General features: G+C 37.2%; 1 protein-coding gene and 1 pseudogene across 1 annotated transcript in view; both read right to left on the bottom strand.

Annotated features, from left to right (window-relative positions):
* LOC111153773 (sperm tail PG-rich repeat containing 2) overlaps nucleotides 1-979 on the bottom strand; it is a 596,073-nt gene extending 595,094 nt beyond the window's left edge. Inside the window, exon 1 of the mRNA XM_022513010.1 lies at nucleotides 871-979. Coding sequence (XP_022368718.1) covers nucleotides 871-979 — 109 coding nt within the window. The remainder of the gene's footprint in view (nucleotides 1-870) is intronic.
* Nucleotides 980-9,270: 8,291 nt separating this feature from the next.
* Nucleotides 9,271-9,951, bottom strand: LOC111152743 (annotated as a pseudogene).
* Nucleotides 9,952-20,539: the final 10,588 nt, after the last annotated feature.

Here is a 20,539-nt window from a genome sequence, read left to right as displayed (position 1 = left end):
CAAATAAATAAATAAAATCTTTTAAAAAAATTTTAAAGCTGAGAGTAACAATAAAGATCATGGCTATTGCCCCCAAGAGAATCACATTTAGTGTGGCAGCCAGATAAGTTAACAGATAATTAAGATATAATATCAAAGTCCTATGAAAGAGTCATTAAGGAGTCAAAGAAAGACTTTGAGAAATAGTAGAGTCAAAGAACAATTTCACTTTACCTGAGTCTAAAAGAGTAAGTAGGACTCAATGAGGTTAGGAAGGAAGGAACAGCATACTGGGCAAAGTATCAGCAGCTACTAAAGCATAGAGGTGAGCGAGCATAAATTTCTAGAAAATGCGAAGTTGAAACTACTGAAATGTATGTGGGGTGAATGCTGGGTATAGGTGAGAGAGAATGTGAGAGGCTTACTACCACGCAAATTATAGTTTTTCCCTTGTAAATCTGCATTTCCTCTGTTGTTACACAGTATTTTAAACAAATGCCATTACTGTGTTTACATGACTGATGACATTAGAGTAGTAGGTTGATTTAGGTTTTTCTGGAGTGCAGATTTGTCATTGTTTTAATTTTTGAATTTTGCTGCTTTTCAGCATCTGATATCAATATCAATGTTCTTGGAGCCTATATCTGTATTTAATACAATTGAGTTGTTATAAGCATTAACCTCCCTAACAATGTATTAACCACCAATCATAACCCAAAATACTTATACATGTGATGCTTTTCAATCCTTATTTTATTTTGACACAGCTGAACACTGTCTTTAATTTGTTACACTTACTAAGGTACCATTGTGTTTAACAAGTACACAGAAGCGAGCCTGGCTGAAAGTGAGGTGTCTGTCACAGGAGGCTTGCCTTTCCCTACCTCTTACCTGTTGCCTGCTGCTTCAGGAAAGGTACCTGGTAGGATCCAGGACCCACATGCTCCTCAGTGCTGCCACCTTCAGCCAATCTGAACAAGCGGGGAGCTCGATCATACATAATTCTGGGAGGGAGGGGCGGAGCGGGAGAAGCCGCCGCTGCAAAAAGGGTAAAAACAAAGCGACTAGAGGCGTGGAGCAAAAGGAAGCTGACGACGGTCTGAAGAGGGTCGAACAGAACTTGAATAAATGGACGAGCTAACCACAGAGGCTATCTCCCTACCTGCTCACTGGGGTCAGATTTTTCTCTAGCTCAATTTATAGCCCGGTGGTACAGTGAAAGGGAGGGCGACCAGGAATAAGATACCCCTCACAACCATCTAACTGTTCACCAGGCACAAACTGAAGTACTCCGCTAGGAAAGGAGATTAAAAAGTAGGCGCCAGTCCCTGTACTCCCGGTCTTCCCTCCGCCCATTTCTCTCCGCCCCGGAAGTCTCTAGGAGCGAGGGGTCGTAGTACTCCTCCCCCGCCAAGCTCTCGGAGCACGCGCACTGAGCTGCGGACGTCCCTCCTTGTTCCGCCCTTCGCTCACCGCGTACTCAAAAGTAGAGCCGGGGTAATGGGGCAGGTCATCTTGCGGCGCCAACGGCTTTAAGGTTTGTGCTTGTCGGAAGAGCTCTGGAAAATACGTTAGAAGGGGTTAGAGCTCGCTTGACCATGATCTCTTTCTTCTATGAACCAGTTAGAGCGGCAGGAAAGACAATAGCAAAAATTGTGAAAGAAAAAAACCATTCTCTTCGCAGAGCCCGGGTTCCGCAAATCAGCCCCCCCCCAGCTACTACAACTACATTCGCACCCACAGAGGGAAAACACCTCTGACTCTATCGTACAGATAATCCCAAACCAAGAAGAGAATCTCAGGAAGTGGTGGTGACAAGAAACAGGGAACCGGAGGAAGGAGAGGAAAAGCTCACAGACAGAAGCAATGCAAAGGCCGGGTAACAGAAAGCTCTGTTTGTTGTCACATGCCAGGCAACCGCAACATTGACTCCTCACTCTGTTTATAACCAAGGGCTTGAAAAGGCCCAGTCCACCCACCCCCACCCCGAACCAATGAGACTCTTAACCTCAGGTAAAAGGAACCTGGCTTGTGCAATGGTCTTGAGTCTGTGTCAGAATCCACCTTAAAATGTCCTCTGGCTGTTTTGTTTTGTTTTGTTTCCCCAGCAAGAAGCCCTTCCACATTCTAATCATCTTTAAAGGATTAAATAGATACTGTCTTGACCACGCCTCACCCCCAATGAGCTACAATACTTTAACTTGCAACTACTACAAAGTTTTATAGTATTTATACTCTGCAGAACACGATTTGATACCCAATTCTGTGGGTCATTTGTTATGACAGTTGTTCCATAAAAGTGAGATGATTTCCATACAAAGCTGTATGCTTCTACAGGATATATCTAATACGTTTTTCTTTTTCCTATTCAGTATCTAGCTGAATAATCATTTTCTTAAAACACATTGGCAGGGGCGCCTGGGTGGCTCAGTGGGTTAAACCTCTGCCTTTGGCTCAGGTCATGATCTCAGGGTCCTGGGATCGAGCTCGGCATCGGGCTCTCTGCTCAGCAGAGAGCCTGCTTCCCCCTCTCTCTCTGCCTACTTCTGATCTCTCTCTCTGTGTCAAATAAATAAAATCTTAAAACACACACACATTGACAAATACATAGAGATAGATAGAGATATAGATATAAAGGCATATACTATAGACTGCTGCTAGGCTATGGGGATACAAAAATAGGACAAGTTCAGCCTCAGACATTCTGTAAGGAATGGAGAAAGAGATGTGTATCAGCGGTAATATGAGATGACAAGAGAGATGTATAAAATAAAAAAATATATATTGCAGGACTTTGGAAACTGCCTCTTCCTACTAAGAAACTAGATGTTGATCCATAATCCTTTCTCATGGACTTATTTCTCCTTGCATGCTTGCAGAAAGCCTCATAATTTCCTCAAAGTTATTTAAACCTTATTTTCCCAATCTTCCACAGATACCCTTTGAGATCTAGAACCCATTTACTACCGCATTTTACGATATTGTATGAAAAGAGAAAAATCTGTATGCTTTGGAGGATGATCCAGTGGTGCTGTAAATTAGCTTTCTAGTGGTGGACATTCCTTAGGGACTTTATTTTCCCTTAACCCCAACAAGAATAGAAACCCAGACTGCAATTTCAAGTCTAGGCCATCTTTGTAGAAAACACTGGTGCGGACTGACAACCTCCTTCTGGCTGTTCAAGTCTGTTGTGGCCTTGATTACTCTTTCCTTGGATATATTTGGGTTTGAGATTGGGAATGGAAATCATAAAGGTTTATCTGCTTTTTGTTTGATCTGAAATTTGGCCAGTGAGCCTAACCTAATTTAAGCAGAAGGAGTTCTTCATACGGTTTATCCTAGCTCATTTGCAGATCTCTAAACAGGACTTTGTGACCTTAAAACCTTTGTACCAGGTACAAATACAGTGTTTTTCTATCTTGCCTGTTTCCTCAGTGCATGTTCTTTTCTCAAGGACCTCATAGAAGGGTAACTGATGAATGGTACTATATTGTTGCTGGGTCTTGTGGCCGGATCTATCTAAATAACAGCTCTGGGGGCTCCTGGGTGCCTCAGTCATTAAGCGTCTGCCTTCTGCTCAGGTCAAGATCCTGGGGTCCTGAGATTGAGCCCCGCCTTGGGCTCCCCATTCAGTGGGAAGCCTGCTTCTCCCTCGTGCACTACCCCTGCTTGTGTTCCCTCTCTCTCTCTCTTTCTATCAAATAAACAAATAAAATCTTTTAATTAATAAAATATTTTAATAAATAAATAAATAACACACCTCTGTATCTAAATAAAGGTACACCCTCAACACTTTATAATTTTATAATACTTGGTGTTTCTCAGAATCTCCATTCTTTTTTTTTTTAAGATTTTTATTTATTTATTTGACAGAGAGAGATCACAAGCAGGCAGAGAGGCAGGCAGAGAGAGAGGAGGAAGCAGGCTCCCTGCTGAGCAGAGAGCCCGATGCGGGGCTCGATGCCAGGACCCTGAGACCAGGGCCCGAGCCAAAGGCAGCGGCTTAACCCACTGAGCCACCCAGGCGCCCCCAGAATCTCCATTCTTAACACAGAGTCTTTCTTTAAAAGTTTTTAGTGTGAAAATCCTTCCTCTGTTTCCTGAATCACTGTAGCTGTTCTACCTTTCCCGGCTATTATTTCTTTCTTACGATTCAGTAACAAGAATGGTACACCATATTTTGGGATTGGAAAATCTTTTTAAAGGAGAACAGTAAATCTTTTTCATTATCTCTCATTGTAGTAAATATTTCCTGAATAGTTTTAAATGAATGTGCTGCAGGAAAAAATAAATACATTAACATAGAATTATAATTACATATAAAGACGAAATAAAGAATTTGACTCAGCACTTCTCAGTTCCTGCAAAATAGTCTTAATGCTAATTAACCACCCTATACAGTTATTTTCATGGTATTAGTAAGAAATGGAACCCATATTTGAACTAAGATTTATTTGACTACAAAATTTGGATTCTTTCCATTCCTCCATGTTGGCTACCACTAGAATAAATAAATCAGATTGATTCTTTATCAAATATGTTACCTGCAACGAAGAACTCCATAGTCACCAATTTTTCCATACAACATTCTGAGGATTAAGTAGATAGCAGGTGATATCTGGAGTATTGCATGAGATGTGGGAATTCTTCCTTCAATAGCTTTAAATACCTTATAAATATTATAAAACTGAATTGGTTTTGAAAACTAATTTCTTCAGCCCATTATGATTTGGTTTCCATTGTTTTGCTTTTTTTCTTAAATAAAAATCAAATAATGGTGATACATAACTTGGCATGTATTATACAACAGAATATACTTTGTCAATGTTATTAGTAGTCACATTGTAAAGTGATATGTATTCAAGTTAAAATGGTGAAAATACTTATGTAATCATTTGAAGTTCATAAAGTATATTTTATGTTCAGTATTTTGTTTAATATAAATTTCTTTCTCTAAACTGCAGACATATTATGATTCTGAAATACGAAAATTTCATGAAATGTGTTTTAAAAATTATACCATGTTATCAGTGACCACCTGACTTTTTTTCACTTACATTCATTGAACACCTATTATATGCTAGCACTGTGAAGCACCTTATACCAATAATCTAAATCTTTTCTCATATAACTCATGAAGTAGGTTCTATTACTGTCTTTATTAGTATGCTGAAAGCCACTAAATTTCTCACCCAATATCACATAGTTAATGAATAATGGAGCTGGATTTCAAACTAGTTAATTTGACTCTAGACCTATTTTCTCCTTTCTTTTTTTTTTTTTTTTTAAGTATGTTCCAGTGTGGGGCTTGAACTCATAACCCTAAGCTCGAGACCTGAGCTGATATCGAGAGTTGGGCACTTAACCTACTGAGTCACCCAGGCCCCCCTCTAGACCTGTTTTCATAGCCATTATAAGGGACATGTCCCCAGCTATGCTTTACTTTCACACCCAGTAATTTTTTCCTCAGTTCTTATTTGAGATTGACTGTATGTTTGTTAATTCATCTAAAAAGAAAGTCTGGAGGTAGTCTTTCAGGGGTGATATGGTGGCTCCTTCGTGGCAGGGAACCAGGATGTTCTATTATGCTGCTCCACATCTTGATGTATGCCTCCCAGTCTAAGCTGAGCTCATGGTCTAAAAATTATCTGCTAGAATTCCAGGCATTATAAGCAGCAGGAAGAGAAAACAAAGTATAGCCCCCTTCCTTTTCAAAGAGACTTCCGAGAAGTAACACATAGAAAATACATGCTTACATTTCATTGGCCCAAACTATGTCAGCAGGTACATATAGCTATAAAAGAGGCTGGAAAACATAGCCCATCTCTGGGTATCAGGTTCTATTATTAAGGAACAGGGAGTCTGTGTAAAAGAGAAACACCACTCAGTTTTTTCCACAATTGCTTATTTGGGAAAGCTTCCTTTCTCTTGGTGTCCAAGGTACCGTACTTTCCAGGTTCTCATTATACTGTCCCTTAACAGCATCTACTGTCTCCTCTAATTTTTGTTTTTCTCTCATTTTTCTTACTCTCCCATCCTCTCTCTTTCCCCATGTGCAATCGTTCATTGTCAAACCATGTATCGCCTATGAGATTCAGGCATTTCCAAGTATCTGCTCAACATTTTTTTTTATATTTTATTTGTTTATTTGACAGACAGAGATCACAAGTCGGCAGAGAGGCAGGCAGAGAGAGAGAGGAGGAAGCAGGCTCCCCGCTGAGCAGTGAGCCTGATGTGGGACTCGATCCCAGGACCCCGGGATCATGACCCGAGCCGAAGGCAGAGGCTTTAACCCACTGAGCCATCCAGGCACCCCTCTGCTCAACATTTAAATGTAAGTGATCCACCATCACTTCAAGTTAAATATTCCCAAACCTTAATTCATTTTTTTTCTCTGAAGGCCTCCTCATACTCCTAGTCTCCTATTTCTGTTCAGAAGAGCAGTATCTTCCCATACATGAGGCTTACACCTCTTAGACTACTACTGTTTTTTCTCCCACATCTAAACAGCTGCCAGTTCATTGTGTCTGCCTGTGATCTTTCTGAAATCTGCCCCTCACTGCATTCTTGCTGTCCTTTTGATGATGTTCTCAACCCTACTGATTTGGTGTATTCTAACATCTCACCTGGAATCCCTTTGGTAACTTGTCTCTTACAAGTTATCCCACACACTGTAGTTAGGTTAATCTTCTTAAGTACCATTTTGAAAATGTCTCTCCCATACTCAGAAATTTATTGCTACTGTGTAAGTTTGGCACTGGGTGTTTCAAACAAGCCAATCCACTTTTCCATTTCTGTATCTTCCTGCACGCCCCATTCACACAAGTTACATAACATGCACACAAACCTTGCCCTTTTCATTTCTGTACTTTTGTTCAAGACTTTATCTCTGCCTAGAAATGCCCTTCCTTCATGTCTTATCTATGAATGTTAAACTTTGGGAACATCATTTTTTAATTACAGCATTTAGATAGCACATTTTAAAGAGTACATTTTTAATGTTTGTTGAATATTTTTTAAAAGATAGTAAAATATAAAATGAAACACCAACAAAGTAATATTACTTTTGATACCAGGTTAGTACTTTAAATTTAATGAGAAAACCAAAATTTGTAAATGTTCTGAAACAACAAAGGAGTACTGGCTTCTTCTTGAGAAAAAAAATGAACCATGCTTATATTAATTATTTATCTCCTAAATGTGGTCACAGACATCCACATTTGCTGATAGTTTTTGTTGCTTTTTAAAGAAGTATTGTTCTGTGGTGCCTGGCTGGCTGTCAGTGGAGCATGCAACTCTTGATCTCGTGGTTGTGGGGTCGAGCCTTACATTGAGTGTAGAGATTACTTTAAAAATAAAGTCTTTTTTTAAAGGTATTGTTCTGAATAGCTCAGCAGTTAAGTGTCTGCCATCTGCTCAGCTCTTGATCCCAGGATTTTAGGATCAAGTCCCTCATTGGGCTTCTTGCTCAAAGAGCCTGCTTCTCCCTCTGCCTGCCACTCCTCCTGTTTGTGCACTTTCTCTCTCTCTCTCTCTGACAAAAATAAATAATTAAAAAAAAATTTTTTTGAAGTATTTTTCTGAGGGTCACCTGGGTGTCTCAGTTAAGTATCTGCCTTCAGCTCAGGTCATGATCCCAGCATCATGGGATCAAGCCCCACATCTGGCTCCCTGCTTCTCTCTCTTCCTCTGCTGCTTACCCTGCCTTTGCTCTCTCGCTGTCAAGTAAATAAATAAAAATGTTACCAAAAAAAAAAAAAAAGAAGAAGAAGAAGAAGTTTGTTCTATCAGATAGAAGGAGACCAAGAGGAAAAGTTTGGGAATTAAAGGAGCCAGCTTTTCAGATGTAGTACCAAGAATCAGAGTTTTCCACTTGTTAGAGTATATTAAGCATATCCATACTAGTAAGCACATCTATACTAAATACCAATTATTAATATGAAGACGTATAAGATCATATGTCTAAGTGAAAACATACTGGGTCAAGAGAAGTAGTAGATAAGCCACAGACTGGGAGAAAATATTTGTGAAAGACACATCTGATAAAGCACTATTACTCAAAATATGCAAAGACTCTTAAAACTCAACAGTAAAAAAACAAGCAACCCAATTTAAAAAAAGGACAAGAGACCTAAATACCTCATCAAAGATCTATAGATGGCTAGTAAGCATATGGCAAGATGTTCAACATCATATATCATCAGGGAAATGCAAAATAAAACAAAAAGATACTACTTATGTTTGTTTCTCCAGAGAAACAAAACCAATAAGATATATATAGAGAGAGAGAGAGAGAGGAAGAGAGAGAGAAAATTATTGCAGGAATTGGCCCATACAGTTATGGAGGCTGAGAAGTCCCAAGTCTCCAATCTTCAAGTTAGAGAACCAAGAAATCTGATGATATAATTCAGTACATGTCCAGAGGCCTGAGAATCAAGGAAGTCAATGGTATAACTCCCAGTCCGAGGGTAGAGGCCTGAGAATTGGGGGCCACTGGTGTAAGTCCCAGAGTCTGAAGGTCCATGAATAAGGGGTTCAGATGTCCAAGGGCAGGAGAAGATGGCTATCTCAGCTCAAGAGAGAAAATTTACCCTTCCTTTGCTTTTTGTTCCATTCATTCCTCCTATTCATTCCCCCTATAGATTGAGTGATGCCTGCCCACATTGATGAGGGCAGTCTACTGAATCCAATGCTAATGTCTTCTAGAAACACACCACAGCCAAACCCAGAAACAATGCTTTATCAGCTTTCTATACATTCTATGGGCCTGTCAAGTTGGCACATAAAAGTAACCATCATATCACTACACACCTATTAGAATGGCCAAAATCCAGGGTACTGACAATACCAAATGCTGACAAGGATGTAGAGTAATAGGACCATTGCTAGTGAGAATCCAAAATGATACGCACTTTGAAAGACAGTTTGGCAGTTTTCTTACAAAATTAAACATACTCACCATACAGTCCAGCAATCATGCTCCTTGGTATTTCCCCAAAGGAATTGAAAATTAATGTCCACATAAAAACCTACACACTGATTTTATAGCAGCTTTATTTTTTGGCGGGGGAAGGGGTAGCAGGGGGTCCTTTTTAACTGTTTAATGTGACGTGAAAGAGACGGTGTGCTGATGCTCCATCATCTCAATAGAGAGTTCCCAGGAAGGGAAAGGCTGATGTTTTTTAAAAATTTAAAAAAAAAAAAAAAAAAACTGTAAAGAATTCAACAGGAAGTTCTTTAAATTGCAGAAATGTTATTATCCTGTTTCATGACATGTTAGAAGCCTAAACCTTAGAGCTTTGTTGCCTCCACTGCATACAGGTCTGATCATTTCTGGCTAAAAATGGGGATTTACTGGCATATTTCAGCCAGCTTTTTCAGGTCTGTCCCAGTGGGCTGGTCCAGAAGTCAGATTAAAAGCTCCAGGATAGACTAACAGCTGCCAGCCCCTCTACGTAGATTTGCACAAGCTCTACAAAGCAGTGTCATAGTAGATGCCCAGGCCTACTCTGCAGTAAGGAGCATCAGTTGTGGAAAAAAATATCACCAGGACTCAACGTTTTAGATTCTCGTAATGTAATTTTCCCAGAAACATCGATGTCAAACAGATGGAGCTTTCTGTGCTCTACCTGTAAAGTTCCATCAGGCCTAAACACAGCCCAGGTGTTAAATAATCTCCCAGCATCCTCTTCAAGAATGGAACCTCCGATGAGATATATGCTGCACTCCTTTGCTACTTCAGAAAGCTTCTGTGTGGATTCACCAGGTATTTTCTCTGCATATTCAGGAAAATATTTCATACCAAATTTAATAATTAAAGCATTCTGGAAGAGCAACTATTTTGGCTCCTCCTCTTGCTGCCTCCCAGACAAGGCCACAGGCTTGAGTGAGGTTATCTGATTTGATGAAAGAAACCTGAAGTTGGATGAGGACCAAATGAAAAGAGGCCATGGCTCTCCAAGGTAGCACCATGGGTGGTGCAACAGAGCAGAGGTCTCTGGGTGGAGAGCCTATAGTAGCTTTATTCTTAATTGTCAAATCTTGGAAGCAAGCAAGACATCTTTCAGTAGGTGAGTGGATATTTTGCAGTACATGCAGGCATGTTGGAATGTTATCCAGCACTAAAAAGACATGAGCTATCAAGCCATGAGAAACATAAAAGAAACTTAAATGCATATGGCCATTCTGAATGGCCATTCTGAAAAAGGCCACATACTGTATGATTCTGGAAAAGGCAAACTATGGAGACAAAAGATCAGCTACTACCAGTTGTGGAGTAGGAAGAAGAGATGAACAGGTAGAGCACAGGATTTTTAGCACAATAAATATGCTCTGTATAATATTATAATAATGGCTGTGTTTCATTTTACCTTTGTCCAAATACATAGTACATGCAACACCAAGAATGAACCCTAATGTAAACTATGGACTTTGGGCAATTATAATGTGTCCATGTAGACTTATCCTCAGTTAAAAAAAAAAAAAAGTAATATTCTGGTGAATGATGTTAATAATTGGAGAGGCTATGCATGTATGGGGGAAAGGGGCATATGGAAAATCTCTATACCTTTATTGCAGATTTGTTGTAAAACTAAACACACTCTTAAAAAAATAAATCTTTTTTTAAAAGAAGGGGTATGAGGAAGAAAATGGATACTCAGCTGATGATATCCTTTTACCCCACTGTACTCTCATTATGATTCTTACATATGTAAAAAGATGGTCAATAAATGTTTATTAAATTATTTTGAATTTCCAGGAATTTCAGTGAAATAAGTGGTTTTTAAGAAGTTAATTGAAAGAATGCATCTTACACAGGGAATCTAGGACTATAGGAACTTAAAGGTGACCTCTTTCCCCTCAACTACCAACTTTAATATATCTTACATTCTCCTGAGTAAACCATTTCTGAGGTCTCTGGGCAGCCAGGTACAGGTAAAGGTTTGGGTTCTATGAATGTTCCAGTAGGGAAAATAGGATGAGGGCTTCCTTCCACATGAGATAGTCATCACCTTCCATGACTTCCAAGATTTCTATCACTGAAGGCATCAGTGGGGTGCCACCTGACCCCAGTAAGCTAACAAAGATATAATACATCTATAAAATAGATTTAATACATCTAGGTAATCATCTAAGATGATGTTCAGAGAGAGGAAGGTCTTTCAAAATAAATAGAATTCAGACCACTTTCTATAGGTGCTAGCAGAGACAGATGACAACTAGTAAAATAAGAGCACTTGAGATGGCACAGGAAAGAGATTCTGAAGCTAAACATATGACTTCCCAGCTGAACAATTGCACAGATTAATTGAAAGAAAGGCTAGTAATTGTTGCAACCCAAATGAGCTTGAGACCAAATGGAAGAAATATGAAATATGTCAAAACAGAGAACAAAAAAACATAAAAACACAGAAATATACAGGAACAGATAAGAGACCTAGAGATAGATCCAGAAGAATGAATATACAAATAATAGGCATTCTTTCTTTTTTTAATAATAGACATTCTAAAAGCAGAAAAGATAATTGGGGCATTGGAGGAAGTTAAGAAAGAAAGGAAAAGAATCCTCAGAATAATACCTGAGTCTTCAGATTAAAAGGACAAAGATTGAGTTGCTATTAATGAGAAATGGCATATATCTGGACATAGCCGAAAAATTCTTATGGAAGAGACAGAATAAGTTGCTTATAAAGGGAGAGGATCAGAATGAAATTAGAATTCTCATTTTCAACACTGCAACATCATAGACAAAGGAAAACATACACAGACTACTAAGGGGAAAAAAGTGGATGGAAACCAAAGGAGCCTATGCCCAATAATAATTTTATGCATGTGTCAGCACATAAGTAACACGTGTGGATATGTGAGAATTTAGAAAGTATTGTTTATTATTCATATATAGCAAACAAAGAGACTCATGAATTGGCTCTAACCAAAAAAGAAATTATCTATATAAAACTATATGAAAAACCTCATGGTAATGTGTTGTCTTACACAATAAAGAAGAGAGGAAATAGTGTTGGTCAATAAACTTTCTGTAAATATATCATATTATATTTAAATATTAATACACAATAACTGACCAAATATAACTGGTTATATATGTTCTAAGTAAGGACTCTAGAAACTAAGATGACATAGCTGATGAAAAACTAATTTGCAGTCTGACAAATTATATAGAAAAAACTAGGAACTGGGGGATCTAGAGGAAGAGGTAACACAAAGTGTTGTGGAAATCATGGCTGATGAGAAAGAGAAGAAAAGAATAAAGAAAATGAAAATATTCTAGAGGCTTCATCTTACCATGGAGAGTGACCAAGAGAAAAACAGAATTTTTAGTAAAAAAAAAAAAAAAAAAAAATGACTATCTTATTTTCAAGTAATAGTGAGGAAATGTGTCTGATTTGGAGCACAGGAAAGGAGAGGTAACCAATAATAGAATGAAAATCTTGTAATAGAGCATCCACATAAAAAAAATGGAATGAGTAATCACTAAATCAAGCCAGTATAAATGCATAAAAAAGTAACATAAATAATAAAAATTAAATGAAAGAAATAAAATCAAGCATATGATCATTGCACTAAGTGTAAAGCATTAAATTCTCCCACTAAAGATAGAGTTAATCAGATTAATTTTAAAAATCTCAGATAGAAACTACTATTTATAAGAATCACTAAAATACATTGACAATAAAGGAATGGGAAAATGATACCAGGGAAATTTAGACCAAATTGAGATGAGATAACCAACTATGGGAGATTTAAGGTTAAAAGTACCAAACTAGACTAAGAGAGATACCAGCTACTGATAAAAACCAAGTTTATGTATACTGTACACTTGAAACTTATACAGTGCTGCATGTCAACTGTATCTCAATAAAACTGGGGGAAAAAACAAGTTTATGAAGATGATACAACAGTAGCAAAACCATATGCATCAAATATTACAGCTGTTACATAAAGAAAAAGCTCTTAGAAATGCAAAGAGAACTTGATCAAAATACAGTAGTAGTGGACATATCAATGCACCTCTTTCAGAATTGGATAGATGAAAAATAAGTTGTGAAAAATAAAATTGGACTTGATACACAAAATCTTCTGTTTGACCTCAAAGGAACTTTAATAAATTTTGAAATACAAAGGTATCATGAAATACCAAGTATTTTATGTAGATACTCCCTCCCTAAAGGAGAAGAACTATTCCTCAAATGTTGAAGTTAACACACCAACTTCTCTCAAAGAAGAATGAAGAAAAAAAGAAGCAAGGAAAGTCTTAAAACAAACAAACAAAAAAAGAACAACTACTGTGGAAAAACCCAGCAAATGCTACCACAGCCAGGTGATCAAAATTAACATCAACAGTCATAAGTTGTGTTGACAGTATGTAACTTTGATGTGATGAAAACAGCACTGTACCCTTATGATCTTCCCCTGAAACTCATAACCACAGTCTAATCATGAGGAAAACAGACAAATGCCAACTGAGGGAAATTCCTCAAAATACCTAACCAGTACTCCTCAAAACTGTCGTTGTCATCAAAAACAAGGAAAGTCTGAGAAACTATCAGAGCCAAAAAGAGCCTAAGGAGACAAAACAACTAAGTGCAATGAGTATCCTAAATGAGATTCTGGAATAGATAAAGGATATGAGGTAAAAATTAAGGAAATCCAAATAAAGTATGGATTGGTACATACCAATATATCAATATTGGCTCATTATTATAGCAAATAAATCACAAAAATGAAAGATATCAATAAAGGACATTGGGGATGGGTTATAAAGAGAATATCTCTGTACTTCACACCTTTTCTGGGAATTTAAAACTGTTCAAAAATAAAAAGTTTATTTAAAATCAGGCATGAGGAATGCCTGGGTGGCTCAGTCAGTTGATTGCCCTGCTCTTGATTTTAGCTCAGGTCATGATCCGTGGTTGTGGGATCCAACTCCATATAGGGCACCTTGGTCACCGGAGAGTCAGTTTGAAATTCTCTCTCTCCTTTTCGTCTCCCTCTGCCCCTCCCCCCACTCATGCGTGTGAGCATATGCTCTTTCTTTCTCTTAAATAAATAAATCCTTAAAGAAAAAACCTGAAAACCAGGTGAAAATCATAGCTAAGTCTTATTTAACCTTAAAAAAAAAGATAATTCCAATATTATTTCACATACTCCATATTATAAAGCTAGAATCTCCTCATTTTCATTCATGAAACTAGTATAATTTTAATACCAAAGGATGCTCCAAGATTCTACCAAATTCCACCAAATAGTTAATCTCCATAATAAATATATATGCAAAAATTTTAAAGAAATGATAGCAAATAGAATCTAGCAATGTTTTTAAAAGATAATTCAATAAGACCAAATAGGTAAAATCTATGATTGCATGAATGATTCAACTTCAGAAACATAATTCTTCACATTAACAAATTATCAGCAAAATTAATATATGTTCATATCAATAGATGCAGGAAAGGCATTTGATGAAATCAAAGAGAAGTTCCTAAAAAATGGGGAGAAAATGCGGGTGAAGGAGAAGAGTGAGGAAGGAAAAGATAAACATCACATTTATTCATTGTTTACAAAATGAGGGAAATGCTTCAGGATTATTTAATAAAATTTAATGTATGAAACTTTGGTTGAAAGAGACAAAACAGGGAAAGAAAACAGGCAGAGCTGTGAAATGTTTGTGTTTTAATGCCATGAGTGAAGCAAAGCAAGAGCATGGTGAGAGGTAAATCAGGAAGTGTTTGCAATAAAGGTTGCAGCACACCTGTATACATCGTTTGGGGTCCTTTGGGAAATATGTATCATCCCACCTGATTCAAATGACAGTGATGAGAAAAATCCAATGCCAAATGAGGTAAAGAGTGATTGGATGCAGAGCCATATGTGGTTTAGTGAGGTCCATCATGGGAGATGTGGAGAGGCAGTTGGAGAGGTTGTACTGCAAAAACGTAGAGTCATGAAGGAAAATAAGTTATGTAAAATGGGTCAAATGAAGTTTGCACACTGAGGAGTTTCTCAGGAATGGACAGATAACATGTTTCTCTTACTAACTTTGACCAAAATCAATCTGCATAATAAATCACCTGCCAGAAAGCAGTGGCAATTATTCATTCTTCTGATACTCTGAAAATCGGGTTTGAGATCAAAGCAGATGCTGTTGGCTGATCCTTAGGTTGCTCTCCCTGTCCTTATGGTGGATTGCTCTGGGTTGAGTCCTCCTAGAAAGGATAGTTCCAGTTAACAGCTGACTGATACTATCTTTTAATGGTGTGAAAATAAGGCAAATGATACCAAATGCAGTACTTTTGCTTTAAAAAGTATGAGTGAAATGGTAAGGTATTTAACTTTTTCTTCTAAGAAAGTTAAAAAAAGACTAAATGAAGACTTTTTAAATATGATGCATGCTTTTTAAAGATTGAAAATCAGTAAATTTTGACACATCATTTAAAATCAGTACATTAAGGGGCGCCTGGGCGGCTCAGTGGGTTAAAGCCTCTGCCTTCAGCTTGGGTCATGATCCCAGGGTCCTGGGATAGAGCCCCGCATCGGGCTCTCTGCTCAGCGGGGAGCCTGCTTCCCCCTCTCTCTCTGCCTGCCTCTCTGCCTACTTGTGATCTCTGCCAAATAAATAAATAAAATCTTTAAAAAAACAAAATAAAATCAGTACATTAAAAATGGAAACTACATAATACTGAGGTAGAAATTTCACATGGCTCAATTTATAAATAAACTTATAAATTAATAAAAAATTTAAGAATATGGCATTTTTAAAAACTTGCTGTCTTGCATAATGGTCCCAAAGGAGCATATTATAGTTTTAGAAGATTCCCCATTGTTAGAATCCTATCTTAGCACTGTACAGTGTTTTACTAAATATATGTAGCTATATTCTTCTATTATATAGGCAGACCATGTTAAAATGATTTGTAGTTCTCATTCATTAAGTAAGTCTCATTAAAATCTCAGTACTTCAAAAATAATTACCTTCTAAGGCTGAATATTACTCAGCCTTAAAAAGGAAGGAAGTCCTGCTACATGCTATAGCATGGATGATCCTGGAGGACATTATGCTGCATGAAATAAGACAGTCACAAAAAGACAACCACTACAGGATAGATACCATTTTTATGAGGTATCTGAAGGAGTCAAATTTATAGAAACAGAAAGAAGAGTGGTGGCTGCCAGGGGCTGGTGGAGGAGGAGATGGAGAGTTGTTTATGGATATGGAGATCTGTTTTCAAACATGAAAAGGTTTTGGAGATCCTTTGCACAACAACATGAATATACGTAACACTGCTGAGCTATACACTTAAAAAATGGTTAGAATGGTAAATTTTATGTTTTTTTTTTCACCACAACAAAATATAAAAAGTAAGGTAATGATCTTAAATGAGACCTTGTGAAATCTCAAATGTGTTTGGTGAAATATGCTTTCTTCTTGTGGTTGTAATATAAAGGATTTGTTGACAACATGTCTTTACCTGGGTGAAGGAAAATTCTACTCACGCCCAGCAAATAAGGCAACAAGTATTTATTAATTCTCTATTATGAATAAGATATTGAGAGGTATGCAACACATTTTTGTAGATATAGATACAGCTGTTGATGCAAGTCCTAAAAACATTAATAAAGTGGCAATTCAAGATACAAAAAATGTCAAGAAAATAATAGAAGTCACACGATGGTGCATGATCAGTAGTTACATGAAGGTTACTAGATAAAAGAAATCTTTAGCCTAACTGAATAGGCATAATAACTAACACAAGTGATCTGCATATCTCCCATATATGGGATACATACAGGTGGGTAGTTCAAGAAATTTTTCCTAACATACTTGTGATTGAAAGAAATTGATATTCATTATGTCATTATGTTTCTATACAGCTATTTTATAAGGTTCCTGAATTTACCTTTCTTTGCTTCTACCCCTACCTTTCTTTAGCATGTGAAAATTCTCTAAAAGTCGTCAGGTAATTCCAAACTCACACAAACGCAAACCCAGATAAACATGACTCCTCCAAAGGCTTCTGTCAATTAATTTCAGCTACACACTAAAATAAAATCTTCCATTCTTTCTACCTTCTCCCTCATCTCTCCCCGTTTATTCTAATGACAACTCTCTTCCCCTTTCATTAAAACACGCACCATCGCACAACTCTGTCTTCCCCCAGCTCTCAGGATAGGGCCTGAGGTGGCAATATATCAGACAGGGAGAAGAATCTTTCAGCCTCAATCTTTAAGATTGTCCCTTTCACTACCAACAACTAAGAATCTCCTTCTTTGTACTGTCTCTTCTTAGTCCTACTCTCCACTAATACACACACTCCACAGAGAATGTTATACTAGGTACAGTAAACAAATCTGAGGAAATACTTGGAATGACCATGCCAGTTCCTAGGGATTCACTAGAATTCTTTCCTGTGCCTGGAATACACTCTCCCAGGAACAAGTGTCCTAAATTTATTTTCATTTTTGTACTCATATTTTTATCTCTAGTATTTAGGGGTTGGAAAAATAGATTTCTAGACTCATTTTTAATTAGTATATTTAAGATTCAGTTTCCAGAATCTATCTATATTTAAGATTCTGGAAAAGTTTTTTCAATAAAGGCACTAGATGGCACAATTTCACCAATTTATGCTAATAGTCATTCAACCTCTCATTAATTCACAAATAAAATAATTCAGCTTTATAAATAGTTACATCTAAGTAATTTAAGAGGAAACCTATATACCAATAAAAAGTTTCTGACAATATAATGTTTCCAATATACCATGTTTTATGGCCTTATTCATGAACACAGTAGCCAGAATTCCTGCATTGGATAATTAATTTAAGTAACCCAGAGAAAATAGTCATCTCTCTATAGTGAAATACATCAAAAATCTATGGATGTTAAATATTGACGTCTACCAAATGTACGTTTTTATACTAATATATAATAAAACACTATAATAAAGTGGACAAATGATTCCACTGACATTGAATACTTTAAACCAGGTATTAGTGAATTTTTCTTACTTCACTGCTTGCCTTAAGCTAATTATATCCAGTTAGGACCCTCGCTTCCTCATACTTAAAAACGAACATATTCATCCAGAAACAGTAGAAAATGACTAAGGCCTACCTAATTTAGCAGCCAGTTGACCTTTTGTTAGCTAAAAGTACCATATTTACAGCAAAAGTCCCAGGTCTAACTATGTTTTCACTACCACTGCATTTCCTGAAATTATTTATATTTCACAAAGTTTATCAGTTCTTGAGCTATATCTTGACATGCAAGACACATATCAGTCAAATAAGCAGAACGTATCCCTCACCTAGACCATCTCCCGACCCTGGTTCCCTCTCTTGAGAAATCTTCCCTAATTACATAGTGAATAACTCTGCCAAATGGTACAACTAACTGTGGTAAATACTCATGAAAGGGACTCTAATAGGGAAATGTCTCTACTTACTCTTGCATAATAAGAAGGTTTCCTCTTTGGAGGAAAGTCATCATCATGGGCAAAGGAAACAGTCTCTGGAGGAGCATGTATGAAAAGGGAGGTAAGGAAAATGACATCTACATTGTTAGCTAGATTCTCCTAGGCTACAGTAAGCATTGACAGAGTAAATATAGCCAGGTTGCCTTACATTTCAACAAACTAGGCAGAGCAGTGTGGTGCATAGGCTGAGGGAGTGAGAAAACAAGAAGTTAGATAATTACTAGAGAGGAGCTCTCGAAGCAATACTGGAGATCCTTGAAAGTTAATGATTCCATAAATAGCTCATCAACAGTAATGCTAAGTGGACAGTGATTTCTTACAGAAAGTTTTTCCCAGACATCAATGTTTACTCACCTATAACAGCTGAACAAATACCAGCACCATATCTGCCAAATTCTACTACATGTTTTACATAAAGACATGAAAGAAATTCCAAATCTGTACCCATAACATTGTTGCCATCCATCAACCCAACAGGTTAATAAGCTATCTTTTTTAAAAATACCATGATAGGATAGGAAAGACAGACTTTGTTCTTTTTTTCCTAAATGCTAGGCTTCGCTTCAAAAACTTTTTTCTCCCCCCCTAAAATAATGTATAACTGATATCTTAACCAATGTGTACTATGCATTATGATAAATAAGGAGGAAAATAGAGTACTAACAGGATATATTATTTTTTGTAAGAAAAATATGTACATTGTAGAGAGAATATATGAGCCCATTTGTCACTTCTCAAGAGAAGCATTATAATATGAGCACTTAGTGGAGAACTTTGTGGTTTTTTCCCCAACATATCCATTCCACCCCAGAAAACAATCTGAGCAAATTATGGTAATTCATTCCCCTTGGCAATGATTAGTTCAGAAAAGGGCATATGACCCAACTGTGGCTACTATAGGCATAATTCGAAAATTGGCCCTTAAAGATGCCTTACCCTAATCCCTGAAGTCTGTGAATACAGAGAGATGTCACTCTCATGTTTATGTTCTATTATTTGGCACAGTTGTCTCAAGATAGGGAAATTATTCCAGGTAGGCCTAAAATCTAATCATACAAGCCCTAAAAAGCAGAGAGATTCCTTCAGCTGCCAAAAAAGGAAGAGAGATTCCAAGTACAAGAAGGGTTGAAGAGAACCACTTGTGAGGAATGCAGACAGCCCCAAATTGCTCAGATCAACCCCTCGCTAATAGCTAGCAAGGAAATGAGGACCTCCGTCTTCTAACCACAGGGAACTCGATCTTGTGAAAAATTTGAATGAACCTGAAAGTGAATTTTTTCCTCAAATCCTCCAGAAAGAAGCCCAGCCCAGCCTACGACTGGACATTAGCCTTGTGAGGTTCTAAACAGATAGCCCAATAGAGTCTACCCAGACTTCTGTCCTACAGAACTATGAGATAATAAATGAGTGTCGCTATAGGCTGCTGAGTTTGTGGTAATTTGTTATGACAGCAATAGAAAAAAATCCAGTGTCCAAAGGGTTGTAAAATATAGTCTGCTAGTGATTCTGAGGAAGTTGTATTTCTATGAAAGAGCCATAGGACAAAATGATGGTCTCTTCTTTTTTCAAATGTTAGTGTGTCTGGACCTAACGGCTGGAACTAACTTGTGGATGTATAGATTTATTTTGTTGAAATTCCTAAAGCTAAATCACCCTTACTATCACAGGATAAACTTACTTGGTAATAATGTGTAGGACATAAGCATATTAGAAAGTGGAGTAAACCTAGGTCCTCAAGTGACTGAAGAGACTAAACTTGGAACCCACTCTACCTCTAGAATAACTGATATGTGAGATTATTTCTTTGTTGTTGAAGCCACTTTAAGGGAGGGTGTCTGTTACAGACAAAATATTCTGATCGACCTATTAATATAAAACTAGTACAGTTACTTTAGAGACCCAGTGTTAGGTAAAACAAACCTGAAATTTGAAATTAGAAACTGAAGATAACACATATCCAACTGTAGTTGTGTACTTATTTAATTTCTCAAAAATTTAATAAAGTATTTAACTTTCTCCCCTTTTTAATCCATCTATCTAATGAACTAGAAAACATCCAAAAGAAG

The sequence above is a fragment of the Enhydra lutris genome, unplaced genomic scaffold (assembly GCF_002288905.1).
Source record: "Enhydra lutris kenyoni isolate GAN:26980312 unplaced genomic scaffold, ASM228890v2 scaffoldscaffold3, whole genome shotgun sequence".
Taxonomy (NCBI): Eukaryota; Metazoa; Chordata; class Mammalia; order Carnivora; family Mustelidae; genus Enhydra; species Enhydra lutris.
The sequence above is the reverse complement of the archived record's forward strand: the minus strand, read 5'-3'. Positions and strand labels throughout refer to the sequence as shown.